Here is a 23,626-nt window from a genome sequence, read left to right as displayed (position 1 = left end):
TCTGTTGCCCAGGCTAGAGTGCAGTGGCATGATCTTGGCTCATTGAAACCTCCGCCTCCCAGGTTCAAGTGATTCTCCTGCCATAGTCTCCTGAATAGTTAGGATTATAGCTGTGTGCCACCGTGCCCAGCTAGTTTCTGTAGTTTTCAGTAGAGATGGGGTTTCACCATGTTGGCCAGGCTGGTCTCAAACTCCTAGCCTGGAGTGATCTGCCTGCCTTGGCCTCCCAAAGTGCTAAGATTACAGGTACAAGCCACCGTGCCCGGCCTTTATCAGTTTAACTTTCCAGCAATTTGTTCCCCCTGCCTGTCCCCATTCCCTTGAATGAAAGCTGTAAGCAGCAGGCAGTTGCTGTTTGGGGGCCCATCAGAGGCCGCATGTCACTTCTGGATGGGTCAGGCGTCACTGCCAGTCCCAGCTTGCTGGCGGCAGATCAGCATGGCACTGTCAACTAGCCCTTGACATAAATCTGTTGTAACTCAGCTCCAGACATGATGGGACACAGCCCGAAAGCTCACAGGAATCCGTACCAGAGCGAAGTCCCCCCTCAGGCGTGTGTTCGAGAATGAAGCGTCTTTTATTCCAAGCACTGCCTGATAAGCTCGAATGTGGAGTTGACACCTGGAATGGAGCTTTTGGGAGCTTTTGGCAGCCCGTCCCCAGTGGGAGAAGGAGGAATGGCTGAAGTTGTTGACTGCTTGGGGCAGCCTCTGTCCCAGGAAGACAAAAGCTCCAGTGTGATAGCTGAGCCGGGGCCAGGGGACCGAGGCACGGCGGAGTCCCTCAAACCACAGCTGGAGTGTGAAGTTTGGACTCTCTCCTGGGTTTGGAACAAAGTAGTGGTTAAGTAAATGAAGAAGCGGTGGCCTAGTTAATTAATTAACCGGTCAATTCATTACTGAAGCTGTCAAGATTCGATCATTCCTGCCCACTTGCTCCCGATGGAAGGCTGCGTCTCGGTCTCAGTTTCCATCACACTGTGGCTTCTGGATGGAACTTTTGTTTGTGTGTGTGAGATGAGGAGTGGCTATGGTGGCATCATTTAAATGACGTGATTCTGCATGTCCAGAGACGTTAGGACATTGAAAGCCTGACCATTACCGTTTAGGTTGTCACGCTTGTACCTGTTCCTGGCACAAGGTCTTGGCTCCATAGAGCCCTGTGGGGTTCTGAACTTGAAGCTTCTTGACTTAGAGGCTTCCTGGCCAGGCCTCATTTGATTTTCCATACTCCTGGTTTCGCTGCCAGTGAATTCTTTTCCATTTCTCGCTCTGAGTGTAAGACTTGGTGTCCTACCCTGACACGGGCTCTGCATGCCAGCTCTAGAGTTGCAAAATCTCACCGGAGGGAGGCAGAAAGCCCCTCTATTGAGAAGGGATTGGGGTGGCGTGCCAGGTAATGGGTCACAGCGACGGCCTTTCTAAGTGGGCTTGTTTAGTTGACCGGAGATCACGGAACTAGAGCGGGCTTGAGGAGGAAACACTTTCCTTTTGCTGCTTTTGTGTCCCCAGCAGCCATCTCATCCCGTTCTTATAAACCATCACTGTTGCAGACAACCCCTAAGGGTCTCTACTCTGTGCCAGATGCCCTCTCTGGAGGTTCAGGTGGAAACTACATGGAGATGGGTGTCAAGTTCTGTTTCCATCCTTGCTAACTCTCTGGCCTTGGAAAAGACATGGAACCTCTGAGTCTCAGTTTCCTTGCATGTAAAATGGGGGTAATGACCCACTTTTTCCTTGTAGCACTATGGGGAGGAGGAGGTGGTAGGAGAGGCAGCGCTTTTAAATAATAGTACCATGCAACTGTTAGTCAGTATTGTGCGTCGGTCCCACACTTCCTCTTGCATCTCCAGACAGAGTCACGTACCCTGAGCCCATCCTGATGAAAGGAGGGGTCAGTCCTGTCCTTTCCTCCAGGATAGAGATTTCAAAACTTCCTTTGGTAGCTACTGTTTAATGAGCTTTTGATTGCTACAAAGCAGCTTTTCATTCCTGTTTCACAACAGCGATCCCGGGGGGCAAAGGCTGGTTAGTGGTAGCTAGATCACTCCGAACGTACTGACTGGCAAATAGACTCTCCCGCAGAACTGACCCCAGCAAGAAGCCTTTGGGAGCAGATGGTATTCTGTGGGTGCCAGCTCCCTGGGGTGGGAGCAGGCACACGCCAGCCTGGATGGGGCATGGTGGAACTCTGCAGTGTCAGCTTTTTTGTCCCATTCTCTACAGGCTACCCGTTGTCCTTTGCCCCACCATTGAGGAAGGAAGCCTTATTGACTGCTTTTGGTTCTTGCAGGGGGGGCCTGGGTGAGGTGGCTGGAGAGAGGGCTAATATTTGGTCTGGCATTTAATCTTGGCATTTCATTTATGGTGTGGGCAAAGAGGATGTAGACGTGTTAAAATCAAGTTAATATCTTACGGTTTTATGTAAGAATCTCCAGGTTACCTGGAGATTCAAGTGAGGATGGGGCAGAGAGAAAGCTGCTTCTGTCAGAGCTTGGACAAATAAACTTGCCATGAAATGTCAATTTATTGATGGCAGTTAGAGTGTGCAGTAATGTGTTGAAACTTAGCAAGGTTTCTGTCAGCGTGTGCTAAATTGAAATAATCAAAAAACAGTTTAATAAGTTGCTTATATTTGGAGTTTTATGGTTCTTAACATTGCAAATTCTGAAGAAAGAAATTAGTTTCTTTCTAAACTCACTTAGTCATATGGCTGTATCAACGGCTGCCTTTATAAATCAAAAGACCTCAGTTGGGAAGTTTCATGAGATGGAGTCTTGTTCTCTTGCTCAGGCTGGAGTGCAGTGGCTTGGCCCGCTGCAACCTCCACCTCCTGGGTTCAAGTGATTCTCCTGCCTCAGCCTCCCGGTAGCTGGGATTACAGGCGGACACCATCACACCTGGCTAATTTGTGTATTTTTAGTAGAGATGGAGTTTCACCATGTTGCCCAGGCTAGTCTTGAACTCCTGACCTGAGGTGATCTGCCTGCCCAGGCCTCCCGAAGTGCTGGGATTACAGGCATGAGCCACTGTGCCTGGCCTGCCAACTCTTGTTAAGATGTGTGTGTGGAATGCTTTGTGTTCTTCTGCTTTTAAAAGATGTGTCTGTTGGTTTGTTTTCACGGATTCGCTCTCCCTTAGGAGACCCAGCTCTTGCATTCACGGTCTTCGTGCTTGGTTTGTTTTCACCGTCAGAGAAGGTAGGATGCTGTAGGGTTCTACCTACAGGTAGGATGTGCTCCCTACTTAGAGAGCGGGTTTGAGTTGGAAGGGTGGCGTCAGAGAGCCGCTGTGCACCTTTCACTGTAGCTGGTCAAATGTGGGTGTCTGTGGGGAAGAGATGGCCGAGGGTGTCGGTGTTGCTGTAGGGAGGTTGTTCTGTTTCCTGTTCTGAGAAGAGACAGATGAGGCAATGGGAACCTCATTGCTTTCGCTTGGTGGGAGAAAATCGAGCAGAGCTCTCTAGCTAGGATTTTGTGTATTTGCTGAGTTGCAGTGGTTAATTCTCTGTGAAGCACGTGTTATGCTCATTTAGCCTGTATGTGGTCGAGAGGGTGATGGTTGTCTGAATGAGGCATAAGGCTTTGCCCTCATGGAGTTCCTCAGGTTACATTTTGAGGTCAAAGACCATAAATTGGGATGGAAATTTCTAGATCTTGATGGAACTCCAACTTTTTCTTTCTTTCTCTCAAAGCCGCTGGATTACAGGATTCTCTCAAATAAGGCTGGCAGGAATTCTGTCCATCCCAAATAAGTATGCAAATCTACAGGTCAAACGGTGCCCCAGACATATTCCCCACCGGATCAGGGAGATTGTGGTCTTTTGAGAGACAAGCATTGGATATTATTCTAGTAGGATCTTTTGGAAATTATGCTCTATTAGAAAAAGGAAGTTCTCATTTTACTGGTTCAGTGTACACTCTGTACTGAAACTGAAAAGTAAAGAACTTAACCCTTTAAATTTTACATTTTGACCGGGCGTGCTGGCTCATGCCTGAAATCCTGGCACTTTGAGAGGCTGAGGCAGGTGGATCATTTGAGGTCAGGAGTTCGAGACCAGCCTGGCCAACAATCTGTACTAAAAAATACAAAAATTAGCCAGGCATGGTGGTGTGTGCCTGTAATCCTAGCTACTCGGGAGGCCGAGGCGGAGAATCATTTGAACCTGGGAGGCGGAGGTTGCAGTGAGCTGAGATTGTTCCACTGCACTCCAGCCTGGGTGACAGAGTAAGACTTCTCAAAAACAAACTAACAAAAATTAAAATATTAAAAACTAGCCAGTCATCATGGTGCATGCCTGTAGTCTCAGCTATTCTGGAGGCTGAGGCAGGAGAATTGCTTGTACCCGGGAGGCAGAGGTTGCAGTGAGCTGAGATTGTGCCATTGCACTCCAGCCTGGGCAACAGAGTGAGACTCCATCTCAAAATAAATAAAATAAATTTTACATTTTGTACTAAAGAAACAAAGCCATTCTGTATGTGAGACTCCCACCGAGTGTTCATAGGGAGGGACTGGAGCTGGGGCCTGACTTGAGGCTTCCCATCTGGCTTAGACAGTGAGAAAAGCAGTGGCATTTGGATTGAAGGCTTTTGTGATCTGGGTGACGATTTTGAAGTTTCTCTTTAGGTCATGCTGTACTTAGAAGTATCTAGAACCATGATTATTTTCAGTTTCTGAGTTTCATCTCCAAGAAAACAAATGGGATTTGTTGTTCAGCCTCTCATGTTATTCCTATCAAAGGGAGGCATTTCTTGTTTGCTCAGATGGGCTAAAAGCTTTTACTTCTGCTCGAACCACCCTAGGAGCAAAACAAGGCATGTGAGAGATGAGCATGATAGATTTTCTAGACTTCTCTAGAAGAAAGGCTTTTTAGACGGTGAAAGTTGATGAAGCCTGCCGGCATTTTTACAATGGACATCCTCCATGTCTGCACATCTCAATCTCCTTCATTCTTACTAGTGGCCAATATGCTCTTCTTTCATGGATATAGTACAATTTGTTTAATCATATTAAACAATATGATTGTTGTGCAGATCTTTTGTTTTCCAGTAAGAAAACACTACAGTGACAAGCTTTGTACACGCTTATTTATTAGGCATCTGTGTGAATATTTTTCTAGGACAGATTTGTAAAGGTTGGTTAACTGGATCGTTTTCGGTAGATTTCAGTCAAACGTTGTAAAGCTCAGGGGCCTTACTTACTTGGAGTGCTTGCTGTCTTTGACGGAGGGCTCCCCTGTGCTTTGGTTTTTAGCTTCTTTGCAAATCATTGGAGAGAAGATTCTCTAATTAGGAGTTCACCCATTGTAATAAGAGGGTATACTTCATTCCTGGACATTAAAAAAAAAAAAACTTTTCCAGCTTGAAGGAAACATTCTCTTCCCCTGAAGGAAACCCAGCTATGCAGACACCAGCTGATAATCTTGCATTCCTGAAAGATGTTGCACCCTCTATGGTGAGTGGCGGCTGCTGAGGCTCTGATGTGACTCCCAGGCGTGAATGCTCTCAGCTGTGTTTACCTCAGCTCCTCAGGAGGGAGCCTGGGAGACTGACGTCTGAGTTTTATATCAGTGTCAAAACCCAAGCACAACCTAGGGAGGGGCCTCCTGCCTAGTGTGTGAGGGTCAGGAGATAGAAAAGCTCTCACTGAGTAAACTGGACAAGGTCAATATACCTCGCTGATTGAGAAGGTAGGTTTTCCATGACCTTAGAAATTGATCTTGTTCACTCCGAGATATTGTCACCTTTGCTATGTCTCCTTTTTAAAAAAAATTGTGGTAAAATATACATAACATAAATATACTGCTGTAACCATTTTTGAATGTGTAATTCAGTGACATTAAGTACATTCCATTTGTTGTGCAACTGACATCACCATTGTTCATCTTCAGGACTTTTTCATCATCCCAAAACCGTGACTCCTTTTAGCAAAAGGAGACCAATTTTGAACCTAAATTTGGCATCATCACTCTCTGGTTACCAAAGAATCTTTAGTTCTGGTGAAACTTTTTGAAGACAGAGACCTCAGAGTATCTTAAACAGTTGGGGTGTAAATAACACACAGTCCTGCTCCTGTAATTTGCCCAAGAAGACCCAAATTGATACCCAGCTGGTAGAAGCCACTCAACCCGAAGCCAAATAATACAGCCTGGAACATTAATTAGGGAAGGTACTTTGCCTCCACCTGCTTCGGTCTTCCCAGGCCCTGAGCCCAGCCAGCACTTTACTCTCTCCTTCACTTCATTGAGCAGGCACAATGGCATTAGTGGTGTTTTGCTTCTAGCATTTCACAGGGTGCAGCCTCCATCAGTCACTTTGTGACTTTAGTGCTGGAGGGAGGACACTTCATTTTTACCCAAACAAGTTTGTTCCGCAGACTTCACTGTCTCTGCAGAAGAGGTGTGTGTTTTAGAGGAAGCGGGAGCCCCAGCCGATTCTGCAAGACTTCTGAAAGTCAGATATCCAGACAGAAGATGCGGATACCTGGGTGACCAGACAGCAAAGAGGAAAGAATAAAAGGAGCATGCGCCAAGCCTGCGAGGGAGAAAGAGCAACAAACCAGTGACCTTCTACAAAAATGTGTTAAAAACAAACAAACAAACAAAAAACAAAAACAGGTGACTCTGGCTGCCCAGCATCCCAGACCACTCATCTGTTCTAGAAGGTGACAAGCCAAAATACCAGCTGTGGGCACCTGGGCTCTTTCTGAAGGTGTCATTTTCCTGGCCATCGTAGCCTTCCCTTTTTCTGCTGATCATTTTTAGTTCTGACCTTCCTTTGTGCTGATCTTAAGAAGCTGGAGAAAGCTTCGTGTTTCTGCGAAAACAAAACTCAGAACCCAACGAGATTTAGCCTGTCAGGCTTGAGTGCATTAGGTGGAGTCTTGACAAGGCAATGAACTCATTCTACTAATTGTAATTAGCGCGAGGCCTTTAGCAAGTTCTGGGCTCCTCAGACTTCAGAGGGCTTTGATCGGCCTCCTCCTCCTAATAACCATGCCTCATGCTAACTGGTTTAGTGCGTTTTTTATGCAACAAAAGCAACCACCGCCTACTCTTTAGAAAAAAGCTAGGCAGGCTTTAGAAAAAAGAATTCTCAGTTGTTTTCACTTGTCCTCCAAATCGCAGAATGTTCTTTCCCTTTTCAGCTCTTTGGAGTTGCTAAGAGACTGCCATTTTGGAGGAAGGGTAATTAAATTTTGATTTTAATTTAAAGACAGAGCAGGCAAGGTTATCCACGCTCCTTAAGTGAATGGGGGCTTGAGAGCAGAAGACTGGCTGTTTCCAGATCAATACTGGGAACTCCGTGTGATTGGAGTCTCTCGGTGTTTGACTGCCCGACAGAGGTGGCTTTGAAATGGACCTTTGTGGCAAGTACTGCCTGACTTTTGGGGAGGAATGCTCGGGAGACCAGTGTGAGCCGGGAAGCCAGCCACTCAGTGCTTGATGAATGTATAGGTGTAATTTAAGAGCCTGGTTCTCCTTCTGATCCCCGGGATGCATGTTTACTGAGCCTGTAGACATGAGGCCTCTCGGCTCAGTGGACATTCTTTATGGCCTTTGCTATGTCAGAGCAAAAGCTGTAGATCTCTTATGAGCAAACATAGTACTATGTCCAGAGGAGGACTGGCATGTTATAAAAATTCAATGGTCAATTAACAAAGATTTATTCTTTGTCACTCAGGTAGGTTTTTCCTCTCTGTCTCCCTCAATAATTCCCTCTTGGAAGGAAGCAGGCAGTGCTTTCCTGCTGCAGTCTTTAGTTGGGTTATGGCTCCCAGCTACAGAGCAGGGCTTGACAGAGCCCATCCTGATATTTAAATTCTTAGCAGCTGGGCTTTCTGCTTTAGCGGAGTGGACACTTGAAAAAAGGGGGCGAGACCAAGAGTGAGAGCGAGAACGCTGGGAGAGAATGTATTTTTTTTAAAGCACTTCAGCCTGTGTTTACTACGCGTTTATTTGGTGGAACCTCATTCCAGCAGTGCAGCCAACTGTCCCGGCAGCAGTGGCCGCACCCTTTGGACTGCTTTCCATTCCGTCTTAATGTGGAATTCACACAGGCACCTTCCAATCACGCTTTTGAAGGTTCTCATCTTGTTCCAGGTCCGCGCACCGTGCGTTTGCGACCTGCTGAACTCAGAACGTCTATTCTTATATGTGTGTATATATGTAATTAAAATTGCAGTAAAGAAACAGAGGAGCTACTCATCAGCCTATTTTCCATGTGTTTATCTCACTCCCTTTGTAAAAAGGAAAATCTGTCTTATATAATATCTGAGAGTTAAACATGCTAGAAGAGAACCTTGCCTAAAACTGTAAATCCTTCCTGTCCTTCCTGGTGGAGAAGATATGATTTTTGCTATCACATAGTAGAAGAGATGAACTAGCCCCGGGCTTTAGTCTGTCACCCAGAGATAATTCATCAGTGAATTCTTTTTATATCAGCTTGTTGCAAAAAAAGTTGCAAACTTGAGGGGTTTGGTTTGCCCAGGGACTGGGGAGGTTCCTGGTGAGGAGAACACATGAGCTCTTGGGGTCATGATCCCCTTTGTCTCTGCCCTAGTACCCACTGGGCCAGGCCACAAAGGGGGCCCCCACTCTGCCCAGCCTGCATCCTCGTCCACCATCTGCACCCTGCCGTCACCTCGGTTTTTCAGAAGTTAGGACAGGAGTCCAGGCGCTGTCATCTACTTACTGCTCACTGTTCCTGAGGTTCTTATGGATTCCGAGAGGTGGTGGATGGCTGAAGGGTTCGAGAGGAGGAGCGCAGGGTTCGGCAGATGCTGGCATCCTGGGCCCTTTTCCAAGACGTCCAGGCCTCCTTCTCCGACTTGTTTAAGGGCAGAGAATAAGGTTGCAAAGGAAATCAAAGCCTGATGTGGAGAAATGAAACATGAGACCTACTGACTTTTTAAAAACATTTTAAATAACATTCTCTAAGGTTTCATTTTATACCGAAGGCAGCTGTAATAAGTTTGGAAGACAGTGTAAGGTTTCTATTACAGCGCAATCCTGCTTGCAGTTTTTCTACCAGAAGTGAGAAAGGGCGGAGGGGGAGTGGAGGTGGTTAAGAGGTTATTTTGTATAAGGTGAGAAAATTTGAAAAGATGAATTCAAGACTGCAAGCGTGTAACATTTGGTATGCTGTCATTTGCAAATGCAATAACATTAAGCCATTGCAAACTTGGGGTGTGTGTGTGTGTGTGTGTGTGTGTGTGTGTGTGTGTGTGTGTGTACATAGTCGGGATAGCATTGGAATAACTTAATAACTGGAGCTCAGCAGCACTTTGACCACAAGGAAAACAAGACTGCAGCTCTGTAGTGGGCCCTGCCAGTGTTGCCCCAGTGACTAAATTCTCTGTCGAAGCCTGGCGCAGGCCAGAGATGTCAGGCGGTATGAAAGCACTCATTGTTCACAAGGCATCATTATTTGGTACTGCATACACAATGTTTGCTTGTGAAACGATTTATTAGAAACAAGTATGTTTAAGAAAGAGGACTTGGTTTGAAACTCAGTTGATCTGGCTTATGACATTTAAGATTTTATTACCTTTGTTTCTAAGAATAGATATGTAGGCCCACTGTAAATATTTATCTTAAAACGCACCCACACTACACACACATGCATGTGCAAGTACAGAACTGGAAAACGGAGCCAGGGCATGAATTGATACCCAAAGTTCACATTTCTGTGTGAAGGAGTAAACCTTCTTACTATTTGCTAGGTGCATAGGAGCATAGTTTGTGACCTTGGCTGGCAGGATCTAGCCCAGAGGACGGCTTCCCCTAATGCTGTGAAGTCTCTTGGTAGGAGGCTTGGTGAGGAGAGAAGAGTGTGTGTCTGTTCGTGCGTGGACTTAGCTCTGTCCTTCCCACATGGATGAGGCCAGCTGAGATTAAACCAGACCTTGGTCGCTGCCTGCTGTGGACATGTCCCTGGGATGTCCAGCCAGCTGCCAGGCGTGACCAGGAGGCTTGCTGGGGCCCATCCCTGGGTCAGCGTACGAGCCAGAGAGCAAGGGTTTCACGTGACGTTTGAAGGGACCCAGCTTTGAAATTTTCTGCCCACAAACACCACAAGTCTTAACTTCTGGTTCTTTGCTAAGCCTACATGGGCAATATAGGAGCAAATGAATGATTTCTTTGCGGCTCCAATATCCTTATCTTTATAATGTGAAAACATAGATGTCTGTAAAGTGATGGGAGATTCTGGAATGAAATGTGCTAAGGGTAACCACTAGCACTTTTTCTTTCTTTTTAAAGACCAGCAACAGGCTTATGCAGTAAAATCAATTTGCACATGGTCTGGCTCTCGTCCAACAAATTCCACTAGATGATATTTTAATCTGAAAGGCCCAATACAGGAAGATGTAGATATCTATCGTTCTAATTTGCTGTTTCCAGCCCAGTGCACGGGGATTCTCAGGTACAGTACAGAAACATCCTTGGTGTGCTGAGCTGGCTGGGTTCTCCTCATTTCCCTCAGTTGTTTTTAACAATGGCGGTTAGGGTAGTGGTACCCACACGTAGGGGAGGAAGAGAGGGAGGAGGCTGGTAAGTGCAGGCCTGTCGGGATGGAGTTGTGTTCTTGAATGGACACATGATTGTGTTTTGTGTGGCTTTTGACAGATCTGTGTAGGAAGGTTCCAGTAAGTTCGTATGACAAGATCAGGTAGTAGTGTGGTGGTCTGGTGGTTATTTAATTCTTTTTATTTTATTTTATTGTTGCAAGAATGCTAAGCATGAGAACTACCATCTCAACTAAGTTTTTTTTTTTCTTTTCTTTTTAAAGACAGGGTCTCACTTTATTGTCCAGGCTGGAGTGCAATGGCATGATCGTGGCTCACTGCAGCCTCAACTTCCCAGGCTCAAGCCACTCTCTCACCTCAGTCCCAAGTACCTGGGACTACAGGCATGCACCACCATGCCTGGCTAAGTTTTTTATTATTTGTAGAGATAGGGGTCTTGCTATGTTGCCCAGGCTGGTCTCACACTCCTGACCTCAAGCAATCCTTCTGCCTCGGCCTCCAAAGTGCTGGGATTGTGCTCAAAGGCATGAGCCACTGCGCCTGGTCTTCAGCTAAGTTTTAAGTGTACAATATGCTGTTGACTATAGGCACGATGCTGTGCAGCAGATCTCTAGAGCTTGTTCATCTTGTTTGACTGAAACTTTATGTCCCTTGATTGCAACTCACCATTTCCTTCCCTTTCCCAGCCCCTGGCAACCACTGTTCCACTCTTTTATTTTATGAATGTGATGAATTTAGATACCTCATATCAGTAGAGTCATGCAGTATCTGTCTTTCTGTGACTGTCCTGTTTCAGTTAGCATCATGGCTTCCATGATGTCACATATTGCACCATTTCCTTCTTCATGACTGAATAGTATTCCGTTGTGTATATAGCCACGTTGTAAAAATTAATCCTTTGGCAGACACTTAGATTGATTCCATTTCTTGGCTATTGTTAATGGTGCTGCAATGAATATAGGAGTGCAGATCCTGATTTCAGTTCTTTTAGATAAATAGAGAAGTGGGATTACAAGATCTTAGGGTAGTTCTGTTTTTAATTTTTTGAGGAACCTCCATATTGTTTTCCATGGTGGCAGCATCATTTTATATTCCCATCAACAGTGTGCGGGGGTTCCAGTGTCTCCACATCCTTGCCGACTCTTGTCTTTTTTTTTTCTTTCCTCCCATCCTGACAGGCGTCATGTGATAGCTCCTTGTGGTTTTGATTTGCATTTCTCTAATGATTAGTGACATTGAGAAACTTTTCACCCACCTAGTGGCCATTTGTGTCTTGGAGAAATGCATAGTTAAGTCCTTAGGCCATTTTTCCATGGGTGTTACTTAACACTTGAGGAGCCTCGTGTGTGGTTGCTAGCACACCTTGGCTTGATTGTCTCTGCAAAAGTTCTGCAGAGACCACCTCTTAGCTGGAGAGAAGCCTTTCCAGACATAAAATGAGAGGGCGTATTCTTTGTTGAGAACGTGTTCTCGAGGTACAGAGAGGCAACACAGGGGAAGCTAGGAAGTAATTTGGGGATACTGTCTCTGCTCTTTTATAGGGCAGACTAAAACATAGCCAGAAGTTGGAAACCAGCATCTCCTTATGTTTCATTCAGTGTCATGTTGGAATAAGCTAGGAAACATCTACTTGTGCATTTAGTACCTGGCATAGAGTAACACCTGATATTCATCAAAGAGCTAGATGGGTGAATAAAGAATGAATGAATGGAGTGAATTCCACAATAAAGAGATGAATCCCATTATTAATCAAATCTGTTCATAACTTTGGGCTTTAGGTTTTAGTTTAATTTTTAAAACAAAGGTTGGAAGTCTTCTCAGAGCATCTTAGAAATGTATTCGAGCTGAGCGTGGTGGCTCACAGTCTGTAATCCCAGCAATTCGGGAGGCTGAGGCGGGTGGATCGCTTGAGCGTAGGAGTTTGAGACCAGCCTGGGCAACATGATGAAATCTTGTCTCTACAAAAAATTTGAAAATCGGCTGGGCGTGGTGGTGGGTGCCTGTAGTCCCAGCTACTCAGGAGGCTGAGATTGGAGAATCACCTGAGCCTGGGAGGCCGAGGTTGCAGTGAGCTGTGATTATGCCACTGCACTCTAGCCTGGGCAATGAAGTGAGACCCCGTCTCAGAAAAGTAAAAAAAGATGTATTGGGAGACACGTGCCTATCGAAACCATTTTTGGTATTCAGAGTGTCCTTAAAGTTAGTCTTGTCATTTGCCTGTGATGTTAAGTTTGTGGTTGAGGTGAGTCTTTGAGATGATCTCAAATAGGATAAGTGAAGAAGCATCCCCTCCCCTACCATTTGTCACTTGGATTGTCAAAGTAGAATCTCTTCCCTTATTCATCAGGTGGCCATGGACAGCCAATAACCTGGGATGTAATAAGTTCTTTTCGAGATTTTCTAAATAAGTGTTCTTTGTACAAGGGTCGCGCTCCAGCAGTCTCCTTTGAAGTTGCTTCTGTTATTCATGGGGCCATGGTGTTATTTCAAAGGCGTCAGCCAGCAGGCTTGAGGCTTTTCTGGCATGAGTTCACTGACAGGCCTCTGGACAACATAGCTTATTTATTGGTCTCTCCTTCTCCCATCCCCGCTCCTCCTTTCTTCCCTCTCTCCACCAGAGCGATCGCCTCACCGGCCCATCCTCCAAGCCGGACTGCCGGCAAATGCCTCCACAGTGGTTGGAGGAGACGTAGAGTTTGTCTGCAAGGTTTACAGTGATGCCCAGCCCCACATCCAGTGGATCAAGCACGTGGAAAAGAACGGCAGTAAATACGGGCCCGACGGGCTGCCCTACCTCAAGGTTCTCAAGGTGAGGACTTTCTGAATCTAAAGGTACCCACAACTGGGGTCTCCTTCATGGGTCTGGCCACAGGTTCTTTGATTTCCTGTTGGAGTTGAGAGAGGATGATTCTCTGTTTTGACTAGCCAGCAGAGAGTGTGCTAAGGAATTAACAGATCATTATGCTTGCTAGTAAAATTTCAGAAGGGAACTATAGAGTAGGGGAAGAACTACTAAACTTGGAGAGAGAATAGTTCAGCTATTTATCAGCCCTGAGATCACAGACATTTAGGCTTAGCTGCACATCTCTAAAAGTAGAGATCATGATACTGTCTCCCCAATAGGGCGGTTGTGCAGAATAAATGGGATGGAGTGGATGGAAGGAGCTTTGTAGGCTCAAGCCATTGTGCCAATGTTGATTGTTACTCTGATGTTGTTTTCTATTAATAGGACGTTAGGATCCAATTTTAGTAGCCACCTTTTAGAAACAATCTGGATTTTTTTAAAAAACAAACAAACAAATCCCTGACCTTTGAAATCCATTCACAGGTGATTTAGACAATAAACCCTAGGTCATGTTTCTGCACCAGTGAAATGTTGAACAAGGAAAATATCTTTCCCTCCTTATTTCTTGTTTGCAAGCCCCTATTTTCATAGCATCTGCCTCTTTTTTAGATCTAGAATTTGCTCTTCAGGAGGCTAAGGACAGGGGTAGCTAAACCTGTACAGCTGGCTCTTAGCTCCTTGCCTACCACGCCTCCCATGTCTAGTTGCTCATACAGAATGAATGTCCTTAAGAACATTCTTCCAGTAGAACCATAGGTGACCCAAGTAAGAACTTTTCAGCCAATGAGGTGTTCTCACCAGCTAACAATTCCAAGGATCAAAGGCAATGGAAAAAGATGACCAACCTGGGGACCCACCCGACCTATCCACTTAACTATCGGTCACACCCTCCTGCCCTTCTCTCCACCAGGTCTCTCCATTGTCCACCACTGGACTGATTTTGTTCTTTCAAAACCCACAGCCCTTTAATGCCGCTGTTTAGATGTAATGGATTTTGTTTTCTTGCGGTGTGTTGGTGGTGGGACCATAGACAGTGCTAAGACCTTCCTGGTTGGCCGTTATATTGTTCTCCTGTGTCTGTTCTAGCACTCGGGGATAAATAGTTCCAATGCAGAAGTGCTGGCTCTGTTCAATGTGACCGAGGCGGATGCTGGGGAATATATATGTAAGGTCTCCAATTATATAGGGCAGGCCAACCAGTCTGCCTGGCTCACTGTCCTGCCAAAACAGCAAGGTAACAATGCTTTCATTTTTGTCTTTTTTTAAAAAGAAAGCTGGATATAGAAGCTGAAAAGACTTGGTGCTTTGGGAGACTGCAGGCAGCTTATAGGATAACTCTTGTGGCCTTGGTATATTTATAATAATCTTTCTTCGGTGATGCAGCTGGTATGGTGCCAGTAGCCATGGAAAAATGCCCACAACGTTCAAAGTGCTTGCTCCAATTTCTTCTAGAGATTAGCCTCCACCCCCACCCAGTTTTTAAGTTGCTCCTTCTGGTTGGTCTTGTTTAGGCTGCACATTTCCCATCATTACTGCACATTAACACCATTTAAAACACACACCTCCATGCCTGTTTAATACGGGGCATTTGAGTATCAGCAGAGTTTGTCTCCTTCTACTGTAAGTTTTAGGGAAATATTGGCATGATGCAATTTGTTCAACAAAGCAGTTTCTTTGGTTGCATACCTGATCCTGATGAGATGCTGTTCTTGACCTTGTTGCACCAAATTTGAGGGGAGTTCATCTTACTGAATGAACGTCCTACTGGCCGCTACTAAAGGCGAAAGGTTGACTTTTTAAGTTTGTCATGACTCACATTCAAATATTTATTAATAAAAAGAAAAAAAGCCCAGTTTTTTTGGTTACCAAGATGATGCTTGCTTCCATTTCTTTTTGTCAATGCTACATAAGGCAAGATGGTTTTGCAGAAGTAAAAATAACCAGAGCCTGGTAACCAAGACAACCTTCCACCCCGATTGGTTCCCACAGGGCCAGGAGGATGGGTGAGGTGTCCATCTGAGCTTATGTGCAGTGTACTGTCTTAAAACACAGCAGTTTGGATAGAACTACCCTTTCCTCTTGGTGGGAGTCTGCAGCCAACAGGACCAGAACCAGGTTGGCCTTCTGGGCACCATACTTTTGTAAAACCACCCCTAAATGCAAACCAAAGCACAGGCCAAGAGAACGGACCTCTGTGGGTTGATTTTTTCCATGCATTTGATTGCGTGCATGTCTAGGAGGTGAAGCCGGTGTGGTGACGGGCCTGTGGAGGTGAGCTGGTCAGTGTTGCTCCGTGTCTCTCGGTTGTGGGCTTTGTGGATGGGCTGCAGTCGGAATCTCCCAGTGGCCAGCACCCCCTGAAGCCCCCGGTGCAATGCCTTGTGGTTCCACAGCCCCCTCCACAATCATTCCTGTGTCGTCTAGCCTTTTCTCTTGCTTCCCTTGTTTTCTAGGCCGCCGGTGTTAACACCACGGACAAAGAGATTGAGGTTCTCTATATTCGGAATGTAACTTTTGAGGACGCTGGGGAATATACGTGCTTGGCGGGTAATTCTATTGGGATATCCTTTCACTCTGCATGGTTGACAGTTCTGCCAGGTATATACTGCTCTTTCTCTCTGGGTTTTTTCCCCTTTTCTTGGTTGATTGCTATAAAATTAACACAGCTTCTGTTATCAGAAATGGCCCCTTTTATCCTTGCATAAAGATATAAAAAATGTTAAAAATTATCCCTCAGGGATAAGAAAACTGCCTTGGAAATTCACACACAGTGAGATCCCACACTCACATTTATGATCAAGGGAAATTTCACCCTTAAAACCTGAAGGGATCTCATATTTTTAGTGAGTCATTGAGCCAATGTATAAATTAGCCCATCCCCCTTTCTCTTAAGGAAGAAGTTGAAATTACTTTGTAAAATTCAAAGTAATTTATTCTCACTTCAAATTCCATTTTGCTAAAATCCTGTGTGTGTTTTTATTGCTTTCATCCCACTTTGTATTTTTAACGAGATGTAAATAGAGGGGTGTGTATGGAGCAGCGTGGGGAGCGGCACCTCTGAATGTCAGGTGCACAGAAGCAGTGCGTTACCTACCTTGGGGATCGGTGGCTTGCTGCATGTTGCGATAGAATGGACTTTCAGTTTGCTCTCATTGCAAAGCATGCTCCTGCCATCTTGGGCTTGATGTTATTTCTGCCTCACAGAGAAATAAACATCACTGCAGCCCTGTTGCCTAAACATTGCTGCTGTCTGAATCTTTAACCAACATCTCTATTCTAGTGAAACTTTCTTGATATTAAACACTGTCCTCTCTGATGCATCTGCCTCTTTGTCCTTTCCTTTGTGAAACTGCAGAGACTGCGGTTTGCTAGCTTATGATGTTCCACTCCAGTTATTAATTCCTTGTTTTTAGAGTACAGTGCCTACCTGCATGCTTATTTTACATCTAGTAAAAATAAAATAGATTGTTTCATTTTTGTGCTGTTGCTGCTGAGAATTTTGACTATCTTGCAAGTATTTTTCTGGTTAAAATATATAAGCTTTCGATAATACCATTGCATCCGTTTTTCCTTTTGTTGCGAATCTGCTCTGTGAATATTTGCTTTGAAACAAAGGGACCTCTCTTATGTTGAAACTTGCTTTTATTTGCAGTACTGCATTCTGTGGTGCCTAACTGGCACTTCTTAACCAGTTTGCCTGACAGTGCTAGCACTTACCTAAGAATGCAGTTTGAGAGAAACACTGTTTGGAAATACACTGCTTGTAGATGGATCATCGAGGACTAGGAAGAAGGCAGACATTGAAAGTTGATATAGAAATGTGCTAAATTAAGTAATTATACTCACACATAATACCTTTATGTTTTTTCTTTAAGAGAAAAACTATAGTGACATAACAGTATAACCAGATATGTATAAACTTAAAAGGTTATTAAGGAATATTATAAGCTTTATGTGTTATGGATCTAATGGTACTATATTATAAGCAATTCAGTCTGTGTATTTAATGCATTGGTTTGTTTATGGACTAGATGGTATTAAGGAATTCACCAAAACTTTTTCGGACCAGCCTACTAGATGAACATCAGTTTCATATGGAATTGTGTTCATCTGGGTTAAATTATCCTGTGGAGTCTTCCTTTGGAAGAGCCTACCCATGTAAGACTGAAGCGTTGTCACTGTCTCCTTAGAAACAAAAGTGGGCGTCATTGATATTTCAGAACTTTGTATTTGGTTTGCATTCACAGACCATCATGAAAGATAATCCTCTCACTGCGGGTACAGTTGGTCATCCTCCGCTCAAATGTCTAACAGAATGTGGCCTCATAGCCTGCCCTGTGCAACTGGGTGTCAGCCACTCACTGGACTGCGGATGCCCACTGAGGCTAGAGACAGTGACTACCCGGGTCCTGGTGGTCAAATGATGAACCCCCTGGTTATTCATTTTCATTTGGGAGGGGCACTTGGCAGACCTATGGCCCATGCCATTCTGCAGGATTGAGTTTTTGGGAAGCCCACCTTGCCTTGAGAATGGTCATCACCTTTTGGTTCCTTTGGTTGTGCTATGATGCATCAGTCTCGTGTGCTAACTCTGTGGCCTGCTTATCTGTTCCTCCTCCTGTGATCTGCAATTTAGCTCCTGGAAGAGAAAAGGAGATTACAGCTTCCCCAGACTACCTGGAGATAGCCATTTACTGCATAGGGGTCTTCTTAATCGCCTGTATGGTGGTAACAGTCATCCTGTGCCGAATGAAGAACACGACCAAGAAGCCAGACTTTAGCAGCCAGCCGGCTGTGCACAAGCTGACCAAGCGCATCCCCCTGCGGAGACAGGTAACAGAAAGTAGATAAAGAGTTTAAAGAAATTTACTCCTCCCCCATGACCCAGCCAGCTTGTGGATCTTTTGCTCTGTTTTGATGCCATCGACTTCTGTGAGCTTCCATGTGCGAGTGATTCTGGTGTGATGCTTGGCCGTCACCTAGTTAGTGTTTGGAGCTTGGAGAGTCTAGTCATAGTGCGTCGCTTGGATCAATGGGGTCCAGTTCCAAGGGCAAGAAAGGACAATAGTGTCAGAATCAGAAAACTAGCCGGGCGCGGTGGCTCAAGCCTGTAATCCCAGCACTTTGGGAGGCCAAGACGGGCGGACCACGAGGTCAGGAGATCGAGACCATCCTGGCTAACACGGTGAAAACCCGTCTCTACTAAAAAATACAAAAAAAACTAGCCGGGCGAGGTGGCGGGCGCCTGTAGACCCAGCTACTCGAAGGCTGAGGCAGGAGAATGGCGTAAACCCGGGAGGCGGAGCTTGCAGTGAGCTGAGATCCGGCCACTGCACTCCAGCCTGGGCGACAGAGCGAGACTCCGTCTCAAAAAAAAAAAAAAAAAAAAAAAAAAAAAATCAGAAAACTAATTAGCAGGACTGGAAATAACTGGAGGCAAATACCCCTGTGTGTGTTTGATCAGACTCAAGTACAGCGGTCTCTCCGAAGCCTTAGCCACATTGGTCTCCTGTGATCTAATACCTTTTTTAAGATAAGCATGAACATTCGCTTGGGACTTATGCCACTAGTAGGAAAGAGACTCTAAGTTCTCTGACTTATTTTTTAAAGTCAAGATCAGAATCTTATGCCCTGGGGGTGCGTCTGGACTGTTTGATTTAAACTGGTGCACAATAACTTTCTACACTGAATTTTGGCTTAACCTCTTTGCAACTTACAATATAATTGTATGCATCTATTATGTCTCATTGTTAGTAGTTCACAGGTGTGGCGGTGATTTATTGGTAGAATATTTGTAAGGAACCAGCAACAGATTGTTTTTAACCCCCAACTTGGTCTTTGGTGGTTGCTTTTTGCTTGTGTGCCTCCTGATTGGTTTAGTTTTGCTCTGGGGGAGATGGGGCAAGATGGAGCCTCTGCTGTAAACCAAAGCCCTGCATAGGTAGGTGGGACAGGAAATGCTTCGGCTGTTTTCTGTTTGTTCACAGAGATGGAAGCGGAAGGCAGATGTAGACGTAGAATGTTTACAAAAGCATTTGAAACTTGGTTCTGATAAAGGTTATTTTGAAATAGCAAGTAAAACAGCAAACTCATTGGCTGTATTTCAGTGTGTATTTTAGTAAAATTTACGGGGTACTTGTTAAAATTTCAGATTCCTTTGTCTCAGCCCCAGAGATTCTTGTTTAGTCATCTTGGATAGGGCCAGGAATCTGCATTTTATTACAAGCCCTCTGGTGATTTTAGAATGCACTTTGAGAAACTCCAGGTTAATCCCAGGCATGGCTCTCTAGGGACTTTAGGTAGGAATGACATTTTCTGGACAAGGCATTAGGAAGGATTAGGAACCAGTTGGTCAGCAGTGGTTTTGGCATGGGTCTGGCTGTTCACAACCCAGCTCCAGACTCCCGGCTGAATGGGTCCTTGTTAACTTCTCTGAAGCCATGTTGCAAGCAGGTCTGTCTTTGTGGAGGCGGAGGATAGAATTTAAAGTGTGTGTCAAGTGTAGGCGAATGACCAAATTGTGTTAAGAGCATGGAAAAAAGGGGCCTATTGGGTCACTTCTGCCACCAAGAACGCTGTTGTCATTTTGAGTGACATGATTATCTTTCTTGGGGCCAGGAGAGCAAAGATGGGGCCAGCTGGCTAGCCAGTTTCTAGGGGAGTCCAGTCCTGAGATAACTCTTACATGGTTTCTATTATTTTTTTTCTAATAGGGAAAAATGCTAACTTCTGGAGGCAGCTTGTAATTTGGCATAGCTAGGCCACTGCCCCGTAATTATCTCATCATCTTTTTTTCTGCAACTGTTACAATGCTTTTCTTTTTACTTAATATAAAAGGGTAAGATGCCCTTAAAATCCCCCTGACTCAGCCACAGTCATTGTGTTTTCTTTCCCCAGTGTCAGGTGGCTTTTCATCACTGTCCATCTAAGAATACGGTTTGAGGAAAATAATATTTGGAAATGTACTACTTGTAGATGGATCCTTGAGGACTAAGAAGAGGGCAGACATTGGAAGTTGACATAAGAATGTTCTAAATTAAGTAATTATATGTATACTCACATGCAATGCCATTTATATTTTTTCTTTAAGAGAATTCAGCCTGGCCGGGCGTGATGGCTCATGCCTGTAATCCCAGCACTTTGGGAGGCCGAGGCGGGTGGATCACCCAAGGTCATGAGTTCGAGATCATCCAGCCTGACTAGCATGGTGAAACCTCGTCTCTATTAAAAATTCACAAATTAGCTGGGTGTGGTTGTGCATGCCTTTAGTCCCAGCTACTTGGGAGGCTGAGGCGGGAGAATCGCTTGAACCCAGGAGGTGGAGGTTGCAGTGAGCCAAGATTACGCCATTGCACTCCAGCGTGGGCAACAAGAGTGAAACTCTGTCTTAAAAAAAAAAAAAAAGAGAGAGAGAGGATTCAGCCTAAGTTGGTCCTTTTTCGTATCCTCCCTGTGTTACCAGAGGGAACATCAGAGTACCTTCCTCTTTTTCTTCCCTCCTTCCTTTTATTGATTCATCATAATTTACTAAGTGCTGGGTATAAACCAGGTTACATGTAAGACACAGCCTGTCACATTCACCGGTGGTTCCCAGGTTATTTGGTGGTAAATGCCTGTAATCCTAGCTCCACAGGAGGCTGAGGTGGGAGGATCCTTTGAATCCAGGAGTTCAAGACCAGTCTGAGCAACACAGCGAGACCCCAACTCCAAAAACCAAAACAAACAAACAAAAACCCAAAGTGGAAACAAAAGAAAAGAAAATGTAATAGTAGGGCCAAGGAGTATAACAGAAGCAGAGAAAATGGGGCAAATGCCGGTTCCCTGGAAAAATACATCTGCGTGAGATTAATTTATTTGGGGGAATGTTGACACACCTCAGCTCCTTCCACATGTCCAGGTGGGGTACATTATTGGATCTTCACAAGGAATGTTTCATCAGTAAGCATGGCCGCTTTGGTAGAGAAAGAGATGCTTATCGAGTATCTGGATCAAAGAGGGTTATTGGACTGGAGCTGGAATGAAAAGCCCCAGAAAGGCCTGCAGATATGTTGATGACAGAGCAAATACCACAGGGATGCCAAGCATGCCTTTACCTGGCGACAGGTGAGCCTCTAATCAGATGTGTCAAGGATGGGTTGTTTCTAGGCATTTATGAGGCCACTTTTTATTCTGTGTTGGCCAGCCTCTTCTAGGAGACGGGGATCACTAAGTGTCTGCATGGCCCTGACTCTTTCCCTTTCCAACACCCATACACACAGCATCTCACTCACGGCCCTCAGTCCATCCTTGTTCTCTTTTGAGAACAAGAAAAGTTGAGTTTTTGTTCCTCCTGTGAGTTCTTCCTTCTTGGTATGTATTAATTTGCACTAGACTTACTGGTGTAACACAGACGTTTCAGTTTATGTTATTTTTTTGAGCAAAAATTTTTTTTTTTTCTGGTACCACAGAAGAAATCCCTTGCAATCATTTCCTAGTAAGCGTGAATTTTTTGAGACTTTGTATGCACATGGCTTGAAGAAGGAGAAGCAGCTTTTGGGTGGTGGGAGGCAGATGGCAGGTGGCATCTCTCTGTCCTTTGATGGAGGCTCATGTCACAGTGTCAAGGCTTGGGCACCACGCCAGACGCTGCTCACCTACTCCCAATCCTTTGGTGCCCAGCGAGTTAAATGAGACCAACAACAGCCAGCCCAGAGAGGGGCATCTTTGTGAGCGTGTTGGTTCTTGTACAGGTCTGCTGGACAGCCAGTGGCCAGTGTGAAGCAGCCTTTGGGAGTTAAAGTGGGCAGCATCACTTTCTGTGTTTTCCACAAATCAATTGGATGGTGGGGGAGGGTGTAGGGGTGGGTGGAGGATGGAGTTCAGGGGAAACTGAGGATGCCTGTTTAGGAGACGTGCAGTGTTGCTGAGTTTGCTGAATCAGTTTTACATTGAGCACATCAGTTTCTTTCTCTGGGGCTTGAAGCTTCCATAGGGTAGGATGGAGATTTAACTGTTTGTGGTTGGCTCCGTCCAGATAAATTCATCTCCTGTGCAGCTTATACCCTTTCTCACTGCCGTCGGCATGGTGCAAGAGGCTGCAGGGTATTTTTTTTTTTTTTCAGACAGTTTCACCTTCTCAGCTGCTGATATAGGCAGGCTGAAAACCAGAAAAAAATCAAGAGCAGGCCAGGCGCCGTGGCTCATGCCCATAATCTCAGCACTTTGGGAGACCAAGACAGGCAGATCACCTGCGGTCAGGAGTTCTAGACCAGCCTGGCCAACATATAGTGAAACCCTGTCTCCACTAAAAAATACAAAAATTAGCTGGGCGTGGTGATGCATGCCTGTAATCTCAGCTACTTGGGAAACTGAGGCAGGAGAATAGCTAGAACCCAGGAGGTAGAGGTTGCAGTGAGCTGAGATCGCGCCACTGCCCTCCAGCCTTGGCGACAGACAGAGTGATACTCTGTCTCACACACACAATAAAAAAATAAAATAAAATAAAGTAAAATAAAATAAAATAAATCAAGGGCAGTGAAGGCCACCTTTTGTAACAATACTTTTAAGGCAAATGGCATGTTCCTGGGGATGTTAGGAATAGGACCAAGATGAAGGGGGAGGAGTGGAGCGGGTGCCTCGGGGGAGGAGTGTGTGACTCAGTAGCTAGTTCTCAGGTCCAGTGTTAGTGATCCTCAAACATGCCAAATTCCGAGAAGAGGGATGGATGTTCTACTCCTGGAAGCTCATTTACTGCCTGGCAGCTGAACATCATGATCTGGGAATATTCTTTGTATTTTGGTCAATCAGGTGGTCTAAACCTCACTGGCTCCAGAAAACATTTGGGTAATTAGAGTGGTCACGGATGACTTAACTGGAATCTGCCCTTTCATGTAGGCACCTCGCCTTCCCTGCCCCTATTTCACTGTTCCCTTTTCTCCTCTCTCAGCCTCCAAAGGACACAACAGTTTGCCCAAGATCTGACCTGGATCTTGGCTGATGCGATCTCTTGAGCAGAGCCAGCGCATCTGGGGCTGGTGCGTCATGGTTCCGATAGGTTTGCTCACAGAGTGCCAGGGAAGGGCCTATGGGAGGCAGAGACTCGCTACGGGAGAAAAGTGAGTGTCTGATGAACTGCCTTGCCTAATTACCTAAATTTTGTTATGGAGGAATTAAAAATGCAACTTCAGAAGCCTTTGAAGCTTTATCTCAGGCACCCAGCTTGCGGGGGTGAAAGCATTTTGTTTGGCCATAGGGGAGTGGTGGGCAAGGCTTGTAT

General features: G+C 45.2%; 1 protein-coding gene across 17 annotated transcripts in view; it reads left to right on the top strand.

Annotated features, from left to right (window-relative positions):
- Positions 1–23,626, top strand: part of FGFR2 (fibroblast growth factor receptor 2) — a 121,910-nt gene that overhangs the window by 65,295 nt on the left and 32,989 nt on the right. For 7 of the 17 annotated variants that reach the window (XM_050803954.1, XM_050803946.1, XM_050803938.1 and 4 more), the window contains 3 exons: positions 13,145–13,335; positions 14,458–14,605; positions 18,008–18,211. In XM_050803954.1, coding sequence (XP_050659911.1) covers positions 13,145–13,335; positions 14,458–14,605; positions 18,008–18,211 — 543 coding nt within the window. Of the gene's footprint in view, positions 1–13,144; positions 13,336–14,457; positions 14,606–15,824; positions 15,970–18,007; positions 18,212–23,626 lie in introns of all 17 variants that reach the window. The other 10 variants (XM_050803956.1, XM_050803950.1, XM_050803944.1 and 7 more) reach the window with 3 other exon arrangements.

This window comes from Macaca thibetana, chromosome 9 (genome assembly GCF_024542745.1).
Source record: "Macaca thibetana thibetana isolate TM-01 chromosome 9, ASM2454274v1, whole genome shotgun sequence".
Lineage (NCBI taxonomy): Eukaryota > Metazoa > Chordata > Mammalia > Primates > Cercopithecidae > Macaca > Macaca thibetana.
The sequence above is the reverse complement of the archived record's forward strand: the minus strand, read 5'-3'. Positions and strand labels throughout refer to the sequence as shown.